Here is a 27,358-nt window from a genome sequence, read left to right as displayed (position 1 = left end):
AGGAAAAGGTACATGCAAGAGTAAAATCAGGGGCTTTATAGCATTAAAAAGACCAAAGAAGCTAAGAAATATGTGGATGCTTTTTATGGTCTATGTGAGCCTTTCTATATTTTTGCCATTTTTCCCTTTAGTGATACAAAAACAAACTAATAAATGTTTACCATTATAGAATTGCTAGAATATATAATTGAAAGCATGACAACCGAATAGCCTCAGTTGGAATGTACATTAGTTCATTGGAGAGCGCCAACACGCACGCATGCGTGGTAAACAAGTTAAAGCAGTTTCTTCAAATGTTAAAAAAAGTACAAGACTGGCTACCGATTCAGATACACAGAGGAAGTTCTCCCTGCAATAATGTTGCCTGGATTATTTCATATTGTAGAATGGGATCTCTTGAGTCCGCCACAGCAGGAAAAAAAAAATTACAAGTTGAAATAGTATTTACCGTCACAGATAAAAGAGATTTTCCACTCCTCAAACACCAAGGCCAATTCAATCATAACCCTGACTGCTATAACATTGCAGCGCGAGAAGCAATGTTTAAGTGTGTGATTTTCTTTCCTGTAACAGAGGTCAAGACGGGCACAGACTGTGACAAACTGCAGGGGCTGGTGACAAGACGTCCGATACCTTATGCAACCGCTCAGTGGAAGGAAAAACTGTGGACCTGACAAACCACATGACTGTCAAAGGGAGACGGAGACTTACCCCACATGGTTGAAAGATGAGTCCGTCCACTTCATGGCTGACCTGGGATGTGAAGCTGCCTTCCAGGAGCTGCGCAATATAGAAACAGGACACATTTTCAGTTAAAGCAAACCTGACAAGATGAACAACTCGCATCTCGCGCTGAAAACGCAAGAATTGACATTGATTGATGAGGACAACAACCTGCCGGCACAGACGTACACCCTCAAAACATGTGAAACTAATGAGTTTTAACATAACTGGAGGCTGGAGCTTGTCAAATCCGGCATTACTACAAACCCAAGTGTTCCACTTTGTTTTCATCCATCCAGAGTTGAAACTGAGCTCCAATCTATTTGATTGATAATGCATGACTGAGAGATCAATATGTTTAACTTGACAGACCAGGTAGAAGACAAGAATAGCAACAAATCATTACGTTCCTAATGACTGGAAAGAGAGTATTTCATCTCGTCCATTAGCACCAGCCACCACAGCTGTTGATGGAAAAAAAAAAAAAGAAAAGAAAAAGAAAAAGAAAATTCTGCAGTATACTTGAAGAGGGATTGCCCAGGGGATGTGGCAGAGCTGCTGTACAGTAAAGGCATAATTTCTACATCAAGAAGCACATCAACCGCCACAGAAAATAAAGCTGGGGTTTTATTAAATAAAACTGAGTGAACTGTTTGCACAGAGAAACAGATGAAGGAATCTTACTATTTACCAGTGCTTCTCTTAATCGCTTCCAAAACCATCTCATTAAAACTGCTCGATTATAAACTGAAAAGACCGAATAAGACAAGAGGACAAACCATCTTCATTTGATAATAACTGCATGTCTTATTTCGACACATTGGAGCTAAATAAATTAGACGTGTATTTTATGTATAATTTGAACAAGACAATCCTCTCAGGCAATTATCAGATGACATGAAGGCTAATCAGCAAAGATCCGGTAAATGAGCCGGGCTTCTTTCAGGGTGGTTTGTGCTGGTGTCGCTGGAGTCAACAATTAGCATTTCTGCTGCTGAGAGACTATTCATGGCTTCCGGCATTACAATAGATCAGATCATTTCACTGCTGAAAAATGGTGAAGCTGCCTTAATGGCTTGCTGTTTGCTCTGAAGGACATGCCAAAACAAATCATGTACTTTTTCCCGTGAGATGCCAAACTTCTCATTGTGGATGCTTGGAAATATCCATGACTGTTCTTCTGTTGGGCGAGGACATTGCATCTGCATCCACATGGTAAGACTATCTTAGCAGCAAGAGGTAAATCTGGCAGAGAGAAGCACTGAAATAAATAAGTTGACGCATGACTTCTTAATAGTTTTTTTTACAGCTTTTCTATTATTACTAGTATTACTATTGGCCGCACGGTGGAGCAGTGGTTAGCGCTCTCGTCTCACAGCGAGAAGGTTCGGTGCCTTTCAGTGTGGCGTATAAAAGGATGTACCATACTGGGTCCTTCCTGTGCATATATGAAGTATCAACTGTACCACATGTTCACTAGCTTCCATCTGACATGTGTATACCTAACAAGTTATAAAAAATGGTGTTCTGGATATTTGAGTGGATTTGAGGATGTCTGCCATGTCCTTTCTTTTGATGAAATGAATAAGATGATGAATAATTCTCGCCATCACTACACCTACTGGGTAAAGCCTTTTTTGCTTTAATTTCAAGTATCACCTTGTACACACTGTACCATCACATCACATCACAGTGTAATCTGCTCAGTTCATTATGTTCCGTCTTCATTTGTTCCTGATTTTTATTATGATGACAGGAAGCACATGGTTCTATAACTGTGTGAACATGACCCGAACTTTTAGGTGTTTACAATGCCTCCACAGAAAAAGACAAAAAAGAAAGAAAAAAGTCAGTGCAGTCAAGTATGAATATCTAGACTCTCAGGCTTTTGTGTGCCAGACGAGGCAGAGACAATGTGAATATGCCTGCTAGGGTTAGTCGAGTGCTTCATCTTCAGTGATATTTGAAAAACTAAAAGGACTGAAAAGAAAGTCCTTCAAATCAGTTTTTTCCCCCAAAGCACTCACAAAAAATTTAATAAAAAAAAGAAACGGCAGCCACACGGAAATTCAACCTTTCATCAAAATAAAACTGCGCATGAACCTAAATGTGATGTTTATGTTGTGCTCACTGAGAAAGATTACCAGTCTGGAGGAACAATATTTCAAACTGCATTGCCATGAAGAGATGCCTTCTGCTGCTGCTTGGAAAGTGAAGAAATCAATAATAAAAAAAAAGTATCAAATGCCTTGGAAAATGTTTGCTGTGATACACTGTCAATTACCCAACCTAATATAAGACTGCACATAACTGCATGGAATAGGAATCAATACAGGCATTTCAAAGGTGGATAAAGGCATCTGAAAAGCAGCTGTACCCATCACCAAACACAATTATCAGCTTGCTAAATCTCTTCGCAATTACTCGGTTGTGCGGATCACATGGAAAACATGTATACACCATTTGCCCAGTGAAAATGACCTAGCGTAGTGGTCTCCAAACCTGGTCCTGAAGAACCTCTTTCCTGCAGGATTTAGCTGTCTCCCTGCTTCAACACACCTCCATCTTATGACCATTTCCGAGCTATCAAACACAAGGACCACGGGCCAAAACCAACCCACAAGCCTGGAATAGGTCATCACCAAGCTCTCAACGATGCCCCGCGATGAGCCTGTCCTTGCACTCAGATGTACCACAGCAGGCAGAGACCTAAAACATGAAGGACAGGCTCTCCAGGACCGAGGTGGAAAACCCCTGACCTAGGGTCATGGTGGAAACACAAAAAAAATGTGCACTGATGCATAGGACTTGTATCAGTGGGATTGCCAGTGCTCAGGTGCTGCATTTTAGACACGCAGAGAAGAGGTAAGTCACGACTGCACCCAATTCACGTCAACAGTGTTATTTAAAACTATAAAATGTATTTTTGAAGTGACCGTGTACAATATTAAAGGGAAGCCACTGGGGATCTGCAAACAGAAACTTTCTTAGATCAAAAGAGTTTCCAAAACATTGATTAGGTTTTAATGAACTCCACATTTCCCAGTATGACCCAGTGTTATTATTGTGTTACTCCAACTACTATTGACTATGATATTTAGATGCTTTCAGTATGGGTAAGTGTATAACAAAAAATGAAATTCTGTTGCATGGTAAACCCTCCCTTGGTTTTTTTTTAGCAGCAGCGACACACTTGAGCCGGCGCAATGACAGTTAAGTGACATTACAGGAACAGTGGCTGCATTTAGAGTACATCACTACCGGAAGAAGCATTCAACTATGCAAGACTTCCCACAAGTGCTCAGCTTGGCCAACACAACACTTTGTGTAAGCACTGTCCAAACTGGGTTTGGTTCCTCTGCCCTTACAAACAAGTTAACTGCACCACACACAAACAAAACAGGGTCTCATTTCAAATGACAAAACAAGAATGATGAATGTTCCAATGATTTGTTTATGCAATTAGAAAGCTGTGGAAACTAAATTAGATCCTGGTATTCATCATGTACATATTGAAATAAAGATATAAATGTGAGTTTCATATGCTACATATGATCAAAACTGATACAAATCCTCACAAGAGCATCACGACACAAATACCATTGTTGTTTCACCCCTGAGACAATGAACAAATCATAAAATCCTAACAACAAGGTTACAAAAAGATAAATTATTCATTCTAAGAAATATATATGTGTCACAGTCTGGGTTGAGGATGAGTCACAGGGGCCTTGTAAATATGCAGTTATACAACAATTCTATATGGGAAAACTTGATAAGAGATCTTTGCTATTGGGTATGTTCACTGAAAGGTTCAATACATTTAGGAGAGCAGGAAATGACCCTGATCAATATGATAGAAGGAAAGCATTAGTGAACTGCACTCCATATCAGGTATCATAACCACACCATTAACATGGACTAAAGCAGAAACTAAAGCAGGAAGGTACTAAAAGGTGGAACAATAGTATTGGCCAAAGTGCCTTTTTAAATAACAAATTCAATGCAGTCTCCTGTCACAATGCACCATATAATGAAATATTAAATACTGTATATATTATAAATATTACATTTCATTAATGCCTGCAAATCCACACACTTAGTGTGCGGTTCAGACCTTTCAATAAATGACATTGATACCGTAAAGAGCCGACTGACAAGGAGATTGTGAAATATTCTGTACATATGAGGAGTATCGTCAATTGTCACATCCAAGAAGAGTCGAGACACATTCATTGTGCTGGAGACGACAGATTGTCATCATGCGTCCCACTTCTGCTCGGAGACAAACCAAATTACGACCTCAATCACAAATACAAGAAAGCGGAGAATGTGACACAATTTCATTGGTGCTAAATGCAGTACTGGTGGAATGTGCGCGCACACACACACGCACACGCGCGCACACACACACACAAACAAACACATTTGATAGTTAAAAGATTGAGAAAGTGAGAGAGCGATCCTGCTGTGAAAGAAACCTCTGACTCAAGTATTTTTGCAGTTCAGCTTTAGCTGTTCAGTAGTTGATGACAGTTTTTAGCTGAAAATTCTATTTGACGTGAGCAGATTCAGCTTCTTGGTGCATCAGATCGCATTTTGTGTAAAGGAAGACAAATAGTATATCCACATTGTAAATGAATGGGATGCCAATGCCAATCATAATACAAACAAGGATATAATACTGCACATAATTTGGGGGTTGCCTTGAGCATTTCTATATTTTCTTATACAAAAGAAACAACATGAATTCATGCTGCAAAGCCATTTTGACATCTGCTACAGCACTAATTAGAAGCAGAGACCACAGTGATTTAAATAAAATTTAAATGTTTGGAGGGGTTGTTGGCAGGAATAAATATTAATTATACATGCCATGTCCAGAAGGTCTTACAAAATTGTAAGTGCTTTCCGTGATCTTTTCTTCTCAAAAAGCCAATTAAATAAATTATAACAGTATCCACAGCCATGCTAAATAGCCGCAATCTCATTTTTATATGGTGGCATCTAAAAAATAACACCTATGAGATTATAGTAGCCTGCCAAAGCTTGCACTTATGATATGGTTGTGAATAGACAAATACAACCACTAATGTTCACCTCCCACAAACTTTTTCCAACCAGTGAATGGATATTCATTGATTAACGCTCGGGATTTTCCTGAAAAGATCATTTTTTCTGTCTATTTTCCTGAAAACTTCAACTGAGTCGAGCAGTCAAAAACAAGAAGAAAGAAAAGAAACATTCAGAAAATCATCAACATTTTGCACAGTGTATTTAGGTTCAACATATCCTATCAAATATCTTGAAGCTTTCACCTGAAAGTTAACTGGAAGCATATCATGATGAGTCGTGTTATGTTCTAAGAGCAGACTACATGACATCTGCTCCGAGTATACGCTGCCAGACTATCAACGCCAGCAGTAGTAGCAGCCATTATTCCATGCAGATATGCATCCAAATGCCGGAGATAAATATAAATGCGTTTTCCACCAGTGAACTGCTTATATTATAATAGGCGATATGCTACCTTGCTTCAGTTCCTACATGACAAACTGTAATAGCCGTGTGTGTGTGTGTGTGTGTGTGTGTGTGTGTGTGTGTGTGTGTGTGTGTGTGTGTGTGTGTGTGTGTGTGTGTGTGTGTGTGTGTGTGTGTGTGTGTGTGTGTGTGTGCGTTCTGTAAAAACAGAACTTTGGCAATTTGCACAGTATACGAGACATTTTTAGTTTAAGTGGAATCCTGATTTGACACTTTCAATTTGAAACAATGGATTTAACTTTCTGAATTCACCCAGGAAGCCACAGCATGAGCCTATTAGTGAAATATCGATGAGCACCCATTCTTTTCTGATAGCTGCTTTTAAACATGCCCTGTTCACACATCAGCTTTGCCTGTATCGCCAACTTGCAAATGAAATGATAAAAAGTGGACCTTCAACTTGTTAAAGTTTGCTAAAAAGCTGTGATTGTGCACAGATACGCTGCAATCTGTCACACCACCAACTATTTGAAGTGTACTTTTAAATGCTGTTTGATTACTTGTGGAACTTTACACGACTGCTGAGGCTTCTCTCTCTGTGGCCTGGATCATAAATATGAATCATTCATGTTATGTTTAAAAGTGTTGACAGCAACGATTTTCCAGCTCGAGTGGATCCTTCACAGTAAAATGCACTGCGAGTGTTATACCACTGGATGATTTCACGGCCTCCCCAAAATTGCTCTGTTGCTAAATATGACCATTTTTAAGACTCAGTGAAGTCAGTAAGTGAAGTCATTAGACCCCAGAGGAGTGTGGCATGCATTTAAGAAAGCAGCTCCCTCCCTGCTGTATCTGCAAAGAAAGCAGAGCAACATTGGTGCTCTGCAGAATGATGAATGAGTCACAGCAGATCACACAAAGCTTGACAACCGTGCTGACATGGAGAAGGCAGATAGCCAGACTAAAAAGAACTGATGCCTTTATGAGGGAACGGTGTGTAGGCGATAAGATCTGGGAGTTCCATTTCAGTTCTCTTGCCATCTTAGCACACCCACCCACCCACCACCTTCGGCGAGCACAGTGAACCTTGGATGGAGAGATGAGCAGAAAGACTTCCACTCACACATCCTCCTACAGCGAGGAAGTTCCTTGGAGTGATAATGCAGCGAGGGGGCAGCGGCCCTGCTTTCATGGTGAACCTCTTAAAGGAGGGAAACACAAAGCTGAGGGCTGGTGCAGTAGGGTTCTGTGGGCGGAGGCGAACAGCAAAGCCCCATTAAGGGATCAAGCTTTCATTGCAGACTCCAGGGCAGATATGGGACAACGGAAGCGCTCAGGGAAACAAATCAACCGCTAACGTGCCAAGCAGCATCTTTACCCAGGAGACGGTGATGTCAGAGTGAGAGAAGTCAGATCATTTTCTTCTCCAGTGTTTCATGTTTGGGCTCATTTCGGAAAAGACACAATGATGAATGATATCTGCTGTGCCGATTGCCTGACAACGCTGAAACTATCTCAAATATGTCATTCATCCCCTCGTCTAGCCATATTGTAATCTGCTTCTCACATAGCAAAAGCATTTTTTCATAAGCTAAGCCAGTAGAGAGATAATACATTATTAATCATTCTTTTTATTATTTTCACACAAAAACAAATCAGGATCAAATAGGATAAAAGGCTAATCTACAAGTAAACGATGATAAAACACAGCATGGATTCAATTCTAATTTATGACTAAACAAGCAAAAACAAAAAGACATTTGTTCAATCATAAGGTTCCAAAGAATAACAAATAAACATGTGTATTGAGCCTTGGTAATTTCTATGACCTTAGATATTTGTGAAGTTTGCTTTAGAGACGCAACTAATGATCATTAGCTGCAGTGACATGGACCATAATTACGTAAACACCAATCCAAATAATAGCCATCAAGTGAATTTATCCATCTGGATAGATTTGACCTATCCCATTAAAATCACAATTGGCTCAGAGAAGGCTGATCTCTTTACTAGAAAGTGTCTAGATTTTTTTTTCCACGAGTCTATTTATTCTACATAACATGTCTAAGGATGTTGGAAAAAGCTCGTCAGAATTTTGAAGACTTGACTGCACCAAGTAGTATTCATTAATCTTCCAAACTTATAAGAATATAAAGACAAAACAAACATTTAAACCAAGTCAACTTTACATCTTCCTTATTAGAAAGAGCAAAACTCTTATTCTCTATCTCGATCTAGCCCAGGGGTCTCCAACTCTGGTCCTCGAGGGCCCCTGTCCTGCATGTTTTAGCTCGCTCCATGCTACAGAAGACCTGAATCTAAGTGATGATGTCATCACCAAGGTTGTGATAAAGCCCAATAACGAGCCCCTCATTGGAACCAGGTGTGTTGCAACTGGGAGCGCTAAACCCTACAGGACTGGGGCCCTCGAGGACCGAGGCTGGAGACCCCGAGCCACTGAAGTCAAAAAGTATCCACTCAAAAATGTACACTTTCCTGTGCTGCTTGTTGTCTATGTTCAGATAAATTAATGTGATCATTTCTATAAACTGATAAAAAAACAACTTTTTTTAATGAGCGAATAGTTTGTCCATTGTTTATGCTTCTTTTGCTCACTACACGAGCTGTTTTCCTGCAGGCAGCCATTCCCCGAACACTGTTAATAGTACAGAACAAGCATTGTACCCATAATGGTTTCAATATCAAATCATGTCCCACTGCCTGCAGGGTCTTTTTGTTTACACACATTAAGTTTGTCGAGATGAAACTGGTGACTCAACACAATGTAATTGTCCTGTTGATCTGATAACCTGACACACAAGGAGCAAACAATTCAAGAATCTGATCATCTTGATCTGTTGCTGTGATATTATGTGTTTATTATTTAGCATTAAATTTTCATTTATACACCCATGCCGAAGCTGGACTGAGCCGCAGGCCTTAATTTAGTGTGGAACATTAACAGAAGTATAAAAAAAACGGGAAATCAATGCAAGTATTTTTTTTTTTTAACATCACAAGTATAATAAAAAAATGGATTCATTTTTATTGAAGTGAAATCAAGCTCTCTTGTCTAGTTTACACCATCAGATGGCTGTGTGTTTCCAGATTATGTTGTGTATTCTACCACAAAGGTCCCAGATGGCTAAATTATAGCTTTGAACTTGAATTTGACTTGCCCATTTTGTAGCGTGGTTGACCATAATGTATTGCATGAGCTCAATAACAGTTGCTCACATGGAATACAAAATAATGCAGAAAGCAAGCAAAAGGAAGAATTACTTCTACTTATTTCTATGCATGGTACCACCTGCAGGTCTAAGATTAAACTGAGGGTTTGACTCTCCTTTCATTAATGTATATCTACCTGATCATATGAAGGGGAGCTATTACCATAAAAACTAAGTAGATGAATATGATTCAATACAGTAACTGCTAATACATAGATAAATGCACCACACTGTCTGCACTCAGGCTGAATGAAAATATCTTTCATATTAATATTGAAAATTCATTAAAACCAGTGACTTCATTCAAAATATCCAATTTCCCCATTTTAACAACAGCTAATAGATGTGAAAGCATAATCATTTCTGTCAACATGAGCAAAGCTGTGGCTCATTTTCTCTGAAGTATCATCATCTCTTCTGCAGCACACCTGGGATGACGATATGCACTTTCCTCTCAGTAAGCCTTTGTAGTCTCGCTAAGGAGGTGCAGTGTCTGAATCAAAGGTAGAAAGGATGGATTGATATTCTGGTCAGACCACTGGGCTGTTGCTGGAGGCTCCTTTCAACCCTAATACGAATGGGCTTCTGAATCCTGTATGCGGATCACTATAAAATGAAAAACTCTCATCAGAGTGGACAGACTGGGCTGCTAAACCACTGGCAGGTGTGGAGTCAAACTAGGTTACACAGTCTGGAGGATTTCAACATCGTCAAAGTATTGACTTTTGATGGATATTGAAGCTTTCTTTTATGGAGAGGGTTGAGATGGAATTTCACGTCATCATTTAGACTGACAGGGAAAAGATGAGCGGAGGCATTAACATTTGAAGGATTAAATCAGCATGGGGTGACATGAGACCGTGGCAGGCCAAGATGATGAGAAGTTCACAGCGTGAAATCGAATTATGTTTTACAGTGAACCTGTGGTGAAGTGAATCCCATTAGTAAAAAAAACAACCAAATGAATGTTGAATGAAAACTACAATGTATGAAGCAAAATATAATTAGGATTTGAGGAAAGTGGTCCCTCAACATTGGGTTGCATTCGAATTTAAATAGCATTTTACAACTTTTTTAGTTATTGGTTTTGAATGTAAACATGGTACAAATGATTTCAAAATTCAATCATGAAACAAAATCAAGCAGTGTATTAGTCCAAATACAAGACAGGCTTTTTTCCCCTGGACACGGGTGTGCAATAGTGGGGTTGTCATGTTCTTGAGGTCTAAAACTTAGGTCCAACCGTTATGCCAAGTTCTGCATAGCAACAGCCCAGGAGCTTCAGACACAGGATAAACATACTGGTGTAGGATGTGAGATGACGACACCTGATGAGCCAGTCAAATGCCAGGTGCACACTGTGAATTCGTGATTTTACCGGGATGACAACACGCCAGCCAAAAGTGCTTTGGCTGGCCTGTTTAATGGTAAATAAATGCTTTGGATTGCAGTGAGAATAATGAACTGTGAGAACAAAAGAGAGACTGTAGATGGAGCAAAATCAGCTAGACAAGATATCTGTGCAAATAGGCTGAGAAAATGATGGACGATATTCCAAAATGCAAAAAGAGAAGATCTGCACTGTTACACAGTTAAATTTGTTAAATATATGTGCGAGCACCCATATCCCGTTACTACTAGTTAAACATATAACCAACAAGAGGGTCATCTTATATTTAGACCAATATGGTCAAATGAGTAGCAAGAACAAAGAAAGTAAGCTGCATTGGAAAACCAGAAATAGAAATGGCTGAAAAGCACCGCCGGCACTCAGGCCAACAGAGAGCAAACAGGATTAAGTCATCATGGTGGAGAGCTGGGACTTTAGCCAGTCCAAGTCTGTGCTGAAGCTACACCACTGCAAGTTTGACACATCCGCAGCCTGTCTCCAGGAGACGACATAGAAGAAGGGCTACCACAAACACAGCAGTGTTGCACGCAGCCCGCACACTCAAAACACATCAGCTGGTATGAAGAGGCACCGACCAGGAGGCAGCCCTTCACCGGGCTGCAGCTGTCAGGAGAGGAGACAGCGGCTGTATCAACACAGGGCCAGGGTGAGATGTCTGACAGGTAAAAGGTCTGAATGTGTGTTTGAACAAAGCAGGAGCTCATTTATCAAGATCAGTCAATATTTAGCTGTCGCTGAGTGAAAACTTTCCCTGTGCATCACAACAGAGCAAAGCAGTGATGCAACTGTAGGTTGTAAGTGTTAGAAGGTAGGTTTTTGTTTGTTTGTTTGTTTTTTACTGAAAACAATCACTATGTAAAACGAACAAAGGTTCAAACTCTACCAGAATCCACATGGGAAACATGAAACATTGAGGAGCCAGTTTTAGTTGTTCATGTACATCTCGAATACGTTGTCAAAACCTTTCTGACCGAAAGTCATCATTACACTCATACAAACACGATTTTCCAGCATTCAAATTTTGTGGAACATCCCCCAGTTTGTTGACGTCTTAGCAGTCATGAAAACTCCTGAAGATTCCCGAGGCATTGTGACACAAGTTCCCGTTTGTACACGCGATCTTGCAAGATCTCGATTTGCTACTGGAAAAACGATCAACTATGATTTTCACAACATTTAAGACTATTCTCGTGGGTTGAATACTCTTTTTTTGAGAAAGTCTGGCTTTCCCCCCCCCGCGGCTGAATCGGTCAAATGTTGTTGATATTTTCGCTGCACCGCCATCGTTGAGATCCCAGAAACCCATGCGTCAGGTTTCCAAAGATCACGTCAGTTAGCGAAACATAAACACAGTCTGACTACTGCAAATTCTGGCTTGTTTGTAAACACGTGTGGTCGATTTAGGCAACTGCGGTTTGGAAATTTGTGGAAATGAGTGGCAATGGTCTTTTTGTGTATTGGTTTATTCTAAAGATTTTTGTCTGGTCCAGTAACTTTAAAGTGTTATCCTTACTTTAATTTTGTGTTGTTGACAGCAAGGTAGAAAGGGCCAACATAAAGCAAGCAAACAGTTACTGCAGCGGTTAAAAAAAATACGACTGTGAAGTTAATGAAGTAATGAAATTAATGACATTGTGTTGTTGTGTTTAATGGACCCGGCACTTCTTTGTTTTTTGGGAACAGGGCCGTGTGTGATTTTAATTTAGCCGAATAAATAATGGGTCACTTTAAATTTGTTTGAACTTTGCACAGTGTAGCAGCTAATCACCTTATAAGATTGCAAAAATTGTACTGTGGGAGCCTTCAGACTGCTGGACAAGCTTCTTTCATGGTTCCTTCATACGTCACTGTTGAAAATCAGGAACCTTCTAGTTCTCTGTCCTGTAGCCTCCTTTCTTTAAACATCTCTCTATACTTTCATGGAGGATATTAGACCGCGGAACTGGAGGTTCATGATCTCTGCTTTCAACCTGCCATCAGGTCCACAGATGTTGGATTAACCTGCTGTGGGATGTTGCCCCATCAGTTGTTTTCTGCCCTGTCCGTTTCACTGTTATTATCCCCTAACCCCAAAGGGTGTGAGCAGCAGGGTTCAACTTCGGAGTCTGCTTAATATCTCTTCGAGTTAAAAGATGTTCAATATTGTCTTTCTTGCTCATGTGGAAATGTGCTTTTCTCTCCCTTCTGTCGTGTATTCGCTGAAATGCCATGACATAGTTCATGTTGCTGTCGCAAGTGAATTGGAAATCGATACATTAATATGTAGAACACAAAAGCCCACTTCTGAAAAAGGCCTGATATGTAATCAGAGATTATGAAAACACAATAAAATGAATTTGGATAGTGCTGGTAAAGTCTGCAGTGCTACCTTTGAAACGACGAGCACAAGTTCTATTTAACAGCTGCTTTGGCTCACTGTGGAAAAAAACTGATGCAGCCTGAATACAAACGAAATGACCAGAAACAGTCTCCTGCTCCATGAATGAAGAGGGAAAACAAAGGAAAAGAGATTTGACATATCTGAAACGTTTACCCTGAGCCAGTAAGCACTAAGCTTCAGCAAAGGCCAGTTTTTATTCAGCAGGGACGGTAGATTTAGTCATTTACCAAATTACAACTCACCAAAGGAGGATCTTTGGACTGGCTTTTAAAAATGCATTCACAGAAGCACTCAGGTAGTCAAAGCTGACCTAATTCAAACAAAAGCACACTACGGAGAAAATGTCATCTTTTGGTTGAGGATACTACTTTTTCACACCGTTTCCAAATACATTGTGGTAAATTTAACAGTTCCTGACTAAATCAGGTTGGGGAGTGGAGTTTACAAGTTCTCCATGTGTGTGTGCTTTTTATTTATGTATTTGTTTTTTTTCACATTTGAAGTTGACTCTAAATTGCCCGTACAGGGTGTAACCGACCTTCGACCATGGACAGCAGGGATTGGCTCAAGTGTCATGCTACCCTGAGCAGGATAAAACGGTATAGAGATAGATTGTTGAATCAATCAGATCTACTTAAGAAGGCAATCCTTTATTGCAGTTCATCCTTTTGATGCAGGTGTTTGATCAAACATGGTCAATATGAAATATCCAAAAACAAACAACTTCCCAGTATTTTGAAGTTGGACTACAGTTTTTATATTAAACATTTATATTAATTTAGAGAATATGGCCTTTTGTAAGGGCAATGTTTTTTTATTACAAGCTAATCCATTGTTTTTTTTCACTAAATGGCTAATCCTGTAGCACACGGGTGCCCCCATCCTACCACCTAGAGACCTCTTGTCCTCCATATTTTAGCTCTCCGGCTTCAACACACCTCAATCTAATGATTCTGTCATCACCAGGCACCGAACAAAGTCCAGTGATGAGCCTGTCAATGCAATCAGGCGCTTTGAAGCAGAAAGAGAGTTAAAACATGTAGGACAGGCGAATCTCCAGGAACAGGAGTGGGCAAATATGAAAAGGTAGAACATATGTTTTTTCTAAAGACAGTTTGGTGAGTTTTGCCGAGGGACAAACAGCATAAGCAGGTGAACAATGCAGCGTCTTGCCTCACAGAAAAACGGAGGAAAATATCTTGTGAAACTCCAGGGACTGGTAAAAATCGCACTGTGTATTTGTACAACAGCTGATGTTGTATGTCTCCAACAATTTCACCTCGCAGGTTATAGCCAGCCAACAACTGCCATGGGAAATGCACAGCTTCTGCTTCAGGCGTATATGCCGTTTCCACGGTTGTTGAAATCACACCCAGCAATGGCTACATTCATATACACAGTACATTACATTTCCTTGACGAAAAAGAACAAAGAACTTCGACGTTCACAGTAAAGAACAAATTTTGTATTCATCAAAAAATTTGGAAAAAGACCATTTTTATATGTCTATATTTGCTAGCAGATTGCAAATGTACTGTTGCTGGTTATCTCATGAGGAGATCTTGCAGACATGGATGGAGGTCAAGATGACACGAGGATGGATGATGGTGGACTTGCGGACCAAGGTGAAAGTGCAGGGAACATCTAAGAAGAGACATCTGTTGACCTGTCCCACAAGACACTTTTTTCCTTTCTTGAGTGCTTTAACTCTGAGGCTACAGGGTGCGAGGAGAGCAGGCGGGAAAAACTAATAAAATGATCGGCTGCGCTCGATATCACCACCTATTCAGCCCAGTGAATCTGACCTTTACTGTATCAGACAGCATCAGTAGTTGCATGTCTTCGAGGGTTTGAAGAAAAAAAATCTCAAAGCAACTGAGGCAAACGAAGATTATTCATCGAATCCATGTTGTGTGTTCTTCCAAGCAGCACAAGCCCTTATACAACAGTTAATATGCTTCCCCTCTGTGAGTGGGTGCCGCAGCAGAAGGGGAAAGCAAGAGGATGCATGTTTTAAGTGCGGCTTGGAAGCGTGCATTTCTGAGGCCAGAGGTGCATGAATGCTTTTTCACAGAAAAATTTCATAAACTAGTAGCGACTCGCAGCTGAGTTGTTAATTACAACAAACAAAATCAGTTGAAAAGGTCACTGACACACATTTCACTCCACTAGTTAAGCCATTATTCAACACCAGGCTTGAAACAGTACAGTGGCACCACAAAAACCCACCGCAAGCCCTGGCTAGATGTTACTGAAACTGCATTTTTCTTTGTGCAGCAAGGGTGCAATCACAGTACGCTTCATTTTTATATTCACGTAAGGTTGACAAAAAAAAGACTAAAACCTGGGTCCTTGCTGCACCAGCACTGACAGCAAGGGAGTTGACAGCCGACAGAGGCGTGAGGTCAGCCGGCAACAGGGAGCCGGCAGACTGATGAGCCTCAGGTCATGAGACACGCTGACAGAAGTTTTTTTTTTTTTTTTTTTTGTACCTTACCAATATCAATCCGAATCTACTAGTCAGGAAACAAGAAAGAGAATTCTCATCACACTCGAGGCTTTCACCTGAACATTTACTTCGACCAGAGTACTTAGACATTGCTGCAGTAGCTGTTTCGCAACGTTCAACTCTTCAAATGACTTTTCAGTGCCGTCTTTTCTGTACATCGCACCTTATTCAGAAACCTTCTCTGCTCGGCTGATGAGACATAGCTTTATAGGAAAATAAATGCGTATTCATTTGTCTTTTGTAGGTTTCATGAATACAGTCGATATATTCTAACAAAGTGGACCTGGCCACCCAATGAATTAACCCCACTGAGGGGGGGTGGAGTTACTGTCAAGGTGCTTAGAATTAGCATGGGCAGCAGCCCACTGGTATACCTTCGAGAGCTGTTGCTGGGTCGTAGTCTGATCGACGAATGAATAGCTGACGCGGTAAAGGGTGATCCAGCTAAATCACCTCATCAAAACATCATTATAATGCAACCGCAACAGTCAATAGAAACACAACCGCTATCAAAGAGACAGAAGATCGAGATTGAGTAAAAATAGCGCTGAACTGACAAGAAGCAGAGACATGGAAGATTATGCTTTCCCCCTTGGATGATACCTTTAACATGATGACATCACATCTGGTGCACCAGTGGGGGAGGGGGGTAAGGAGTGCAGCGCGTTTCCTGTAACAGCTCAGCTTCAATGTAAAATAACTGGAGTAAATTTTTGACCATTGAGAAGGGTATAATGAACTGTTTTGTTAAGATTCTGGTTTGCATTGATTATAGTACACATACTCTGCTCCACAAAAAATAAATAAAAAAGTAACACTACACTAACAGATTTTACAATACACAGTTTCTCTCAGGAGAACTCCCAGTAACTCAATTATTCAAAAGCAGGCTTAGGTCAATATGTCTAAAAACAGGACTTTTAATGCAGGCAAGAATTATTCAAGAGAGCGGCCTGCAGACAAGAAGGGCTTTAACTTTCTGCATCTTTCCTGTTCTGAGGGCAAGTCGATTAATGAACAGACTTTTTAAAGAAATAGAAACAAATAATGCATGAAATGGATGAAACGAATGGACAACTTAAAGTGATGAACTATCCGTTAAAAATTCTAAATCTCTGCAGCAGGAATGGAGCCGTCTGAGTAAGATGAACTTTAGCTTCTGACAAAGAAAGCCTTATCACACAACCCATGACTGTTATTTTATACTACACTGGTTTCATTTCTTTCTTTATGTTCTTTTAGGGAAAAAAAAAAATTATTATATTGTGTGTTTTATATTGAGTACATAAACTAAACTTTATTCCCATCTGCTGTGATTAAGTTTGGGCTCCACAAAAAGAATGCAATCTTAGAAAATTGAGCACATAACCACTTTTCAGGTCTCTATCCAAATTCAATCACACTTCAAAAAAGGTTTTTCAAGATGAGATCTACTGGCAGCAAGAAAGATTATTCTTTCACCACAACTTTTTCTCACCCCACTTCATCTCTGCCTGGACTCCAGGCTGGAGTTGCTTTACGTCCTGGGGAGACGTAGAGACATCAAACTTATGACGGAGTGAATTATTCGGTTAACTGAAGACAATATGAGATACTGTGCGAAAGACAAAGAAACTAATGCCATCTAATTTACTCATTTACTGAAAACGATTTTGCTGTGTAGACTCTAAATCCAAATAGCATTCTATTGAAGAGACTTGATTAAAAGGGAAATTTAAGAAACTGACTCAACAGTTTTGACATTATTAAAAAACAAACAACAAAAAACTAGACCTCATATTCAATTTACTGCTATTCAGATGCTTGTCCAATCACTGCGCTCTCACACGTGTGAGCATTGTGCAAGCACAATTTAATAATGGAAATACATGTGTCAAAGTAATGAAATCTGGGATGTGTGAAACAGGTAAATCTTGTTTATGCTCTTTGTGTACAAAAATCCAAACCATCAAGATTTTGTTGCCTTAAAGTATGAAACTTATTTTGTCAATCCTGAAGGGAATATTAACTTCCACCTTGTGAGATGATCCCATGAAGAAAAATTACTGAATAGCTCCAGCGGGCAAGAAAATGAACAAATATCCCAGTCTTTACCTGAGTTCTAGTTGCACCAAAGACACACAGACACAATCAAATTTACCCGGATTAATTACCAGTGGAGAAATTCCATTTATGTTTCGTGAGAATGCTGTGCACCTCTTTTCATGCAGCATCAGCCACCAAAAGAAAATCATTAAAATGATTGTACCACAGTGTACTACATAGAGAGAACACTATTGATTGGATGCTTGCTTGTCACAGACAGGTAACACGCAGTGCATGCTGTGGATGTTGGGTCTGATATTGTGACTAATAATACACAAATCAAATTAGAAGCAATTGTTATACGCAGGTTGATGTTTGGAATTTTGTGAAACATAATGAAATTAAAAGAAATCAGGAAGAAAGAAGAAACAAAAACTTGAATTTCCAAGAAAACACGCAAATGAATTGTATTGGTTTATGTCCTTCGATAGAAAACAGCTCCATTTCCCAATTTCTTTTTTTGGGTGAGCCAAGTCTATTCCTACCATACAGGAGGGAAATCCCCCCCAAAGATATTATCTGTTTGTCCCAATGTCCAGTAGAAAAAGAAGTCTTTGTAGCATTATTGGACAAGTGGAGGAAGCAAAATGAATAAATGGTCCAAATTGGTGAGGAAATGGTGGTCCAAAGTGTCCCAGAGGGAAAAAGGCAGCAATGCTATACAGACAAAAGCCATCATACAACTGCAGAGTGCAACGGCGATGTTGCTAAAGAGGAATTTCTGGATGCTATGTGGTGAAGTGGCGAGTTGTGCTACATTGAATTAATGAGACAGATTCCAGTTTCCTTCTTTAAATGTCCCATACAACAGAGATATGACTGTACAGGGAGCAGATGGTGACTGAACAACACAATAGGGCAGTCAGAAACCAGACACAGTTCCAGTGACTTCATTTCAAGAGTGTTTTCATCCCCATGAACCCCCAAGCTTGTGCGGGTGAACCCTCAGAGGCTCTTCGAAACAGGGATAGCACAGGGTTAGATTAAGGGTAAATGAAATAATGAAATGATTCACAAAAAGAATTTCACAGAGGACAAAACACTAAGATATGAGTGCTGGCATGAAGGCGCGAATGCGGCAAAAAAAGAAAAAAATCAATAAGCGTCTAAAACTTCAGCCCAACTTTACACTTTGATCATCTGTGGAAAATGGAGCTCCAAGTTTTGCGACTGATGTGGGTCTGAGCAGAACATCAAATTAATTGCGCTCCGACCTCCCACAGACCTGATAGCAGGGCACAAGGGCTGGTCTTTGAAAGGGGCTTAAGAGCTATTCAGAGGATAAACGCTGTGCTGTTTTCACACTGAACAGCAGTCGTATATCCTGAGACAAGACCTTTTATTCATTACATTATAGCTACAAACAAAACCCAAATAGTCCCCCAAAAAATACACAGAGTTAGCATCCGAATGTATGCTTGCTATTACTGAGCACATTAAACTCAATGCACTTAGAGCCTGAGCACCTATCGTCACAAATTCTCCTCAAAATGCTTCTGCTCGTATCCCTTTATTGAGCTAGTGACCATATTTGGTAACTTCAGCATCACTATGCATTTTCTTCTACTTTCTTTCTTAAACTAACAATAGAAAAGTGATGGCAATACGAGATTAGAAGGAGAAAAAATAAAGTGGTGCTAATTATTGTGATGGTATCATTTCTTAAAATAGCATAAAGAAAATAGTGTTTGACTCCTTTGCTTTAGCAGAGCATCATCTAACTGGTGCAGTTTGGTGAAAATACATGCACTTTTTTTATAGATAAACATTTGATCATGGAAAGGTAGAACCCAATGACGCATGACTACTTACACAATTATGAACTAGAAATTGTAATATGCATGCCTCCAGTCAGTTCTGCACCACATTCTCAGTGATTTGATTCTACAACTAAACATTTTCGAAACACGAATATCTTCAAACCTCTTTAAACCAATTTCATTTGTACAATAACCTCATTTGTGCTATATACAAATTAACAAGGAGTTTGCAACGTTCAAAACATGCATGCGAGGGTAATTGGTGACGTCAAATTGCCCCGAGGTGTGAATGTGAGTGTGTGTGGTTGATTGTCTATCTGTGTGTTTGCCCTGTGACAGACTGACGACCTGTCCACGGTGTATCTTGCCTTCAACCCACAGTAGGCTGGGATCGGCTCCAGCCCCTCACGACCCTGAACTGGATAAGCGGGATACAAGATGGATGGATAGACGCACAAATGCACAATCTCTAGTTTACATCTACTGGAAAGCAACAGCTCAGTAACTTATTTTATTAAAATAATTGGAAATAATTTGTCAATCAAAGGTTCTACAGCAACTCAAGGATAGGTAATCCATCAAATTTGGAAAAATGTCTCCTCCTATCTCTCAGGCTTACAATGCATTGCTGAGACTGGCCATTGTTCTAAGCCACCAGACACCTTACATGCCTAGTTTGATCAGTCCCAGTGTGTTCAAGTGAAATCATCATCCCTGAGCACCTCCCCCAGGCCTGACTCACTTTTCTCGTCAACACTGAGTTGTCCACAAGAGGCTGGAGCATTGCTGCGTTTCAGCCGCTCACGCTCTGGGTCCATCACCGGAGACCAATTTGACCATGAAGAACAGTTACTGTGGAAAAACTGATTCCAGGGATGTAACTGGGACACCGCTGACTCCCAAACTGCTTCTCAAGACACAATATGCAGGAAATGTAGGTCACCTGTTTTTACATGTCTTTATGTGGGAAACAGGAACGGCCTTAAACTGGGCCACATCTGCCAAATAAATGTTGGGTAATCTGGGTCGCACAGGGAGAAAGAACATCTTTGATTGCATTACCTTGCGTGCCATGTGGATGTCAAAAAAGGGTTTATTTCGGACACTGAAAGGCTCCTTGGTTTTGTCGATCTGTCCTGTCTTCATCTTTTCCATCCGGGGAGAGATTATTTCTTTTTCTATGCAGAACAGCCGGATGCTGAAGTCACACTGGCCAACGGGCTGTCCCTGAAAAATAAAGTGAAAGTAATCATATTACCTGAAAGCACATTGGGAGAACAACATCTTCAGATTTTCAAGGATGAATTTATTTTATTTATTTTTGGTTTCCACATAAAAAGGTGAATATTATCCTTGTATATGACAATAAGTGAAGCAGCACATAGTATTCAAAAAGCTGATATTTAGACACGATTTTAAACTACAATAAATGCAACAGATTTACGAATTAAGAAATGCATTGAAAACAGTGCAAATCTAAGTTGTGATGTCGAGGATCGATACATCTGTACATAAAAAAAGACATTAAAAATAACAGATTTTTTCCACCTCTGCACCATTTTCAGTAAATCCTTCTCAGCATGATTGGGGATGAAAAGATAAGTTGATGAAAGAGTTACTGGACAAGCAGGTATATTGAGAAGCCAAATGATCAAGTATCCTTGTCAACATAATGTGATTCAACGCTTCAACCATGACTTCCACCTTCACAAAGTTATTGCTTTTTATTGCCAACATCACAGTGAAAGACAGCGCTGCCTTGGACTACAATAACCTCATTAAAAGAGAATACATTCGATTATTTAAATTAGTTGCTCATTATTTTTGTGCTCAAATTGTGCAAAGATGAGAAGCCAGAATAATAAACACCTCAGAGCAAAATGTAGCATAATGTAGTTCTGTACAGCCTCTTACCACATCAACGACAAAAGAAAAAATAACTAAATGACCACCTGCTAAATGACAACATCACCGGTATTGCACATGGACACTCTGTGACTTAAAACAGTTGTATAAATTTGACAACACAAAAGAGAAATAAATTTTAAAAAATGCAAAAGAGCAAAGTGTTCTGTGTCTAAGGCAAACTGCCCACCAATTTAACGTCAGACAGTCTGGGTACACAGTCTGACACACGCTTTCAGCAGGTTATAGCTAATTTTCTTAGTATTGATTGCTGTGCTTTCCATTATAACCTAGAATAAAGTAATGAGTACCATCCTCCATCGTCACATTATCAATTTCCGTGACTTGCACTTTTATGTACTTATGTTTAGATCAGGTGTGAGTTGTTTTAATTAAGAAGATTCAAGAGGTAAACGCTTTATGGCCATTGTCATGAATACAACGAAATTCTGTTATTGGAAGTTGATTTGCCTGCAATCAAGAAAAGTACACACTATGAACTCACATCAGATCCTGTCTGACCTCCGTGGTGGGGATCAGTACAGACTACTTTTGCAGTAATCACATGCATGGATGTGCACTTCTCTGCTTTGAACATAAAGATCCTGCTGCATGAATTAAAAAAAAAACTAAAAGGAAAGACTCATACAAACAGTTGGAAGCCCCCCAAAAAAACTAAACAATTGCATCAAGTGCGTCTTCAGCTTGTTACAGTTTTTTCAAACCCCTTGAGTGTCAAAAACAATACAATATGTGCTAAAAGTGGCTTACAGTGCTTACAATCACTATGTGCTCTTAAAAAGAAATGCAAGGAAAGACTGCAGATACCAGACAAGATTTCATTTGCTGCTTCCTCTGCCTTCATCCAGGTCATGTATCAGTGTGTTTCCTGTCTTAACGTAACTGTACTTCCTTTATGTTTTCTGAGTATTTCACCTCCGAGAGGCTTCAATGGTTCAATTTCATCAGATGAGTTGCAATGGTGAGGAATAATCGCTGTAAAAGGTCAACAAAATGTCAATTTTAAATGGAGACCAAGGGTTCTCGATCACGTCTTTTATTGTGGCTGGCCTACCTGTTCAATAATCCTGCCGTCTCATCAGCATCTTCATATGTCACACCTGTGAGGTGGATGGATTATCTCCGCAAAAGAGAAGTGCTCACTAACTCAGATTTACACAAATTTGTGAGCAAATTTTGTGAGAAACAATTGCCTTTTTGTGTCCGTAGAAAAAGGTCTTGGATCTTCGAGTTCATCTCAAGAAAAATGGGAGCAACAGAAAAAGTGCTGCGTTTATATTTTTGTTCATTGTTTTAACAACTGGGACGCACGGTGGCGCAGTGGTATGTGTACTCACTGTCCTGGTTCAAATGTGTTGAGGTTTGCATGTTCTCCGTGTGTATATGCTTGGGTTTCCACTTTGACATAAGTGGCCAACATCAAAATGAAAAGTTAATCGAATTATTAATTAACACGGTAAACCCCTGGTACACACACACCAGCATTCTCACAGGATCAATACAATTGATGGGACTGTATAAATCTGCTACTTACAGCTTCACAATAGGTGAAACTTGTGCCAGTTTACCTTGACAACCACACCTTAACATTACGTGAGCTCCTGGGGATATAAGAGCAAAAACTGTACAGCGCAGGAAAAACAGTTTGCAACACTCACTGCCCAGACACACGGTTGTTCTACACAGATTAAGAAAAAAGAAAAATCAATATCACTGCGAGAATGCCACAAAGGCAGAGTAAAAGTGCAGCTCAAACCATCTGCGGGTGGTTGTGACTACGGCAGAAAAATCTTAAATACAGCTGGATTCCCATTCTCCTAATTATTAATCATAACGCCCAGGTGAATAATTACAACAGACAGATCACAAATTGAACAAACATGACTGCATGACCACATCAAAATATTAAATGGTGCAGAGGAGTTGTGATGCAGTCTGCCTGCAACAGCACTGTCACTTCACAGTTACCACTGCATACGTCTTTGTCGCTCAATAATAAAGTGAGTAGAAACAACCCAGATTAATCACAGAGGTGAGCTGTAAAGGTCTAACAGATGGATGAGGACTAAATGCAAGGCAACAATAAACATTTAGAATTTCTCACAAGTGATCAGAAGAAGAGAACTTGCCAGCTAAACTGACATTTTCTTATTGCCAAAAACACATTAACACTGACTAAAAATCCCCGAATTTTCAACATCACCTGAGTATGATGAGCACTGAAAATGATTTCAAAAGCCTGTTATGCATGTCCAAGTATTTTCCAATCCAGCTCACGAATTAAATATTTTTCCGTCGTGAGTGAGAGAGTAAAAACCTACAAACACTTAAAGGATAAATATCTACATACCAGATAAGGCATTGTTTATAAACTGTATTGATTTAAAAAAGAAGTATGAAAGACACCCAAATGTATTCATGTCACAAGAACAGGAAAAACACCAACCCTCACATGTGTGAATTAAAGGTTTCAGAGAAGGAAACTAAAACAGTCCTTTGTGGGTTTTTTCCAGGTACTCCGATTTCCTCCCACAGTTCAAATGCTGTATTCAAGGTTAGCAGGAAACTCTTAAATTGCCTGTATATGTGGATGTGATTTATTTTTGTATTTTTTTGGGGGGGGGTTTGTTGTGTTTACTCTGTGGTAGCCTGGCTACCTGTCATCAACCACAGTCAGCTGGGATTGCCTCCAGTATCCTGCAAGTCTTAACTGGATAAAGTGGGACAGAAGATAAAGATTCTGCTGAAAAAATAATTGGGAATGGACTGTGAAGCCGTTTTTCAAGATCTGTGTCTTGGTCTTAATTTGGCCATTATTTAAACTTTTTCTATGCCGCATTGTCTATGTCTTTGCTCTTCAGAAATAAAAGAGGGATTCAAATTAAAAACAAACCAAAAAAACATCCTGCAATGTACCCACTGGTATTGTTCCTCCATCAGTGGGTTGTGGATCAATAATGTCTGATATGTATCGAGAGGCCACGAGCGGGACTGCGGGACTTCAGGGCATTTGTATTCTGCTCTGGTAGTCCAGTAAAGGCCACCTCTCTGCTCAAGAGCTTTCTGTGGAAGTATCGGGGATGTGAAAGGGGGAAAAAAAAACTAATCATGTTCAAATTGTGTGGCCGATAATTATTCATGATTGGATAAAATTGCTAAGCTCAACTGCCACGTGAGTCCCTGAAATATGCAGCACATGAAAGATAAGAACCTTTTAAATGAAACAGACTGGAGAGCAGACCTGTGCATTGTACGGTCCACATGCAGCCGTTTGGCCTACCTTGATCCCCCCCACCCCATGTGAGGGCATTAACAAATTATGAACTAAATCAAAAGTAGAAAACATGATGCATACAATAAATATGATATGCTTTCCTTTTGAAGTTGCTACATTTCATTCAATATGTCTAGTTTGTGGGAAAAAAAAAAACCTTCACTCGTGTTCATTGTAAGAATCATCACTTCTAAAAAGTCGGTGCAAAAAAAAAAAGAAAAAGAAAATTGATGGAAAATATCCAGTCTTAATTAGAGTAGCTATGTTCAACTGTCAAAGGTTAAGCTGTGAGCCTTTTATTATTTATCTCTGGCTCGACACTACACAGGAGACCCACAGTCCCAGTTTTTCCCAGTATGCTGTCCTGCTGTGATACAAGGGTATGTCAAAGAAACCCCATCACACAAACCTCTGCACGACTTTACATCTGAGATGCAGTGCCTCTCTGAAATACCCCTTGGATGCCCAGCCACGTGACTGATGTATTGCCAGTTAAAATAATTAGTTGACCAATGATCCTCCTGTTGCGTTTGATCTGTGCCAAAAAACTGTTCCACCCTTTAATTCCCCTTGTTCTAACTTTATTTTTTAGAGGTTAATGCAATCAAATTCAAAATTAGGTAATCTTTTATAAAAAACAAACCCAAAAAAAAAAAAAAAAAACGGTACATTTTCCCAGATTCAAAATCTGATAGGATGCTTAACGTTTTGTTTTGTTTGTTTTTGTTTTTTTAAAACAGTTCATTAGGAATTGCATAACCACTTTAGTATGACATAATTCTTAAAGAGAAAATGTAGAATACTCAAGAATCAAAATTATTAAATGCAAGAATCACCAGGTTTTCCCCTTTTTGTAAGAACTATTTTGAAGTTTACCAAGAAGACAATAGATAGTTATCACTAACTAATTGGTGATTGTAGTCTGTGCTCGCTCTCCTCTTTCTCTGTGTCTTTCTGGATCTTGGCCATGGTGCTCAAATTTTCAGCTTCCAACCCCTAATAACTCTGCAGAGTGGGTGAAATTGCCGTCTCGAGTCGAGACAGCTTTTAAACTTACATGATCCTCCTAGCGCTACTGGTCTAAACAGAAAATAGCCAACTCTTGAATCTAAATCAGGTTTTTTTTCCCCTTACTGTTGTTAATGATTGCTCATGTAGTCACTGGTGTAATTGGGGACGTATAAATAAAATTCTAAAATATCTAATCAAATTACATAACTTGAAAACCTGAACTTTGCTTTTGGAAAGCAATTATTGTTTTACTATTAAATAACATTTAGAAAGGATTAAAATGCTAATTAATTGATAGCGCAAATAAAAATAACATGGTTATAAACAATGGCAGTTATTTGAAAATTAATGAAATTCTTTTTAGAAATTGGCGGTTCAAAATGAGAATGGTAGCGTTGCATGCGAAAAGCAGCCCGTTGCGACTTCATTCCCTTGTTTTCCAGTGTCTGTCGAATGCATAAGTAGCTTGTGTTCGCCAGAACATAGCCAATAACAATTTTATAATCAAGCAGCAAGCCACAACTGTGTCTCTGCGACTCCGTTTTAGAGTCGGTCTGTCTTTTTTAATGCAGCCCTAACAGCTTTAGGAGGGCAATTTGGCAGCATCCAACAAGGACACAGATTAATTGAAGTTTGAGAAACTCATTTAGACTTGCAGTTTGGGGAGAGAGAGCTTGTTTTTCTTTTCGGGTGCCTGCGGTGCGCGTACTACATTCTCTTGGAGCAACAGCTGGTATCATGTCCCACACATTCGGCACCATCTGTCAGCTGTGTCACCAGGACAGAACAAGATGTAAGTGTGGATGATTCAAGGCATGTGCTGGCCACGACTGCTCAAAGGGAAAACACAGCAGATAGAAATCCTGTTAAGCAAACATTACCGGTACGGTAGGTTGGTTAAGACAGTGAAGCCACTTCATTTTTTTGCTTAAAATTCCAGCTGCCAATTGGTATGCTCCTGCAGCATTCCCTCACTGTCATGGCTGTCAGACGGTAATAGGCCACCGCCAGTGTTTCACTCGAGCTTAACTTGGCATTTGTGACTTACAGTAACAATTGATTGAACTTGTCAAAGCAAAAATGACTTAAAGGGGACATATCATGCTAAATCCACTTTTTTAGCCCTTAAATGCATTTTGTTGTATATTTAGAGTGTTTAGAAGTACAGCAAAGTTCAAAGTAGTCTCTTCAGGTGCTCCGTTGATATCTTTATATTCTGTTTTGGTCATATTTTGCGATCGGTTTCGATTTTTCTATTCTCTATTACGTTTTTTGAACAATGACGTCACAGTATTCTCAGCGGAACTGCCAAATTAGGACATCGACATTTCGAGCAATCCGCCATTTTTGTTTCTCGCTGCGATTTTGTAGTCCAACCGAAGTTACGAGAGGATAAGTCGAAATGTTCGGTTGTTGGATGTAGTAACCCACAAGCTTCGTTACACCGTCTCCCAGCATCAGAACCTTTTCGAAGTGCCTGGTTGAGTTTTATTTTTCACAGAAATGTACCCACATCTGTGGGTAAGGTCATTTTTGTGTGCGCGAATCACTTTAAGGACGACTGC

At 39.7% G+C, this 27,358-nt stretch overlaps 1 protein-coding gene across 1 annotated transcript in view; it reads right to left on the bottom strand.

Annotated features, from left to right (window-relative positions):
* Positions 1-27,358, bottom strand: part of rngtt (RNA guanylyltransferase and 5'-phosphatase) — a 108,478-nt gene that overhangs the window by 40,096 nt on the left and 41,024 nt on the right. The window contains exons 11-12 of the mRNA XM_080490264.1: positions 20,645-20,809; positions 712-780 (exon numbers count right to left, since the gene is read on the bottom strand). Coding sequence (XP_080346390.1) covers positions 712-780; positions 20,645-20,809 — 234 coding nt within the window. The remainder of the gene's footprint in view (positions 1-711; positions 781-20,644; positions 20,810-27,358) is intronic.

The sequence above is a fragment of the Lipophrys pholis genome (genome assembly GCF_963383615.2).
Source record: "Lipophrys pholis genome assembly, chromosome: 21".
Classification (NCBI taxonomy): domain Eukaryota; kingdom Metazoa; phylum Chordata; class Actinopteri; order Blenniiformes; family Blenniidae; genus Lipophrys; species Lipophrys pholis.
The sequence above is the reverse complement of the archived record's forward strand: the minus strand, read 5'-3'. Positions and strand labels throughout refer to the sequence as shown.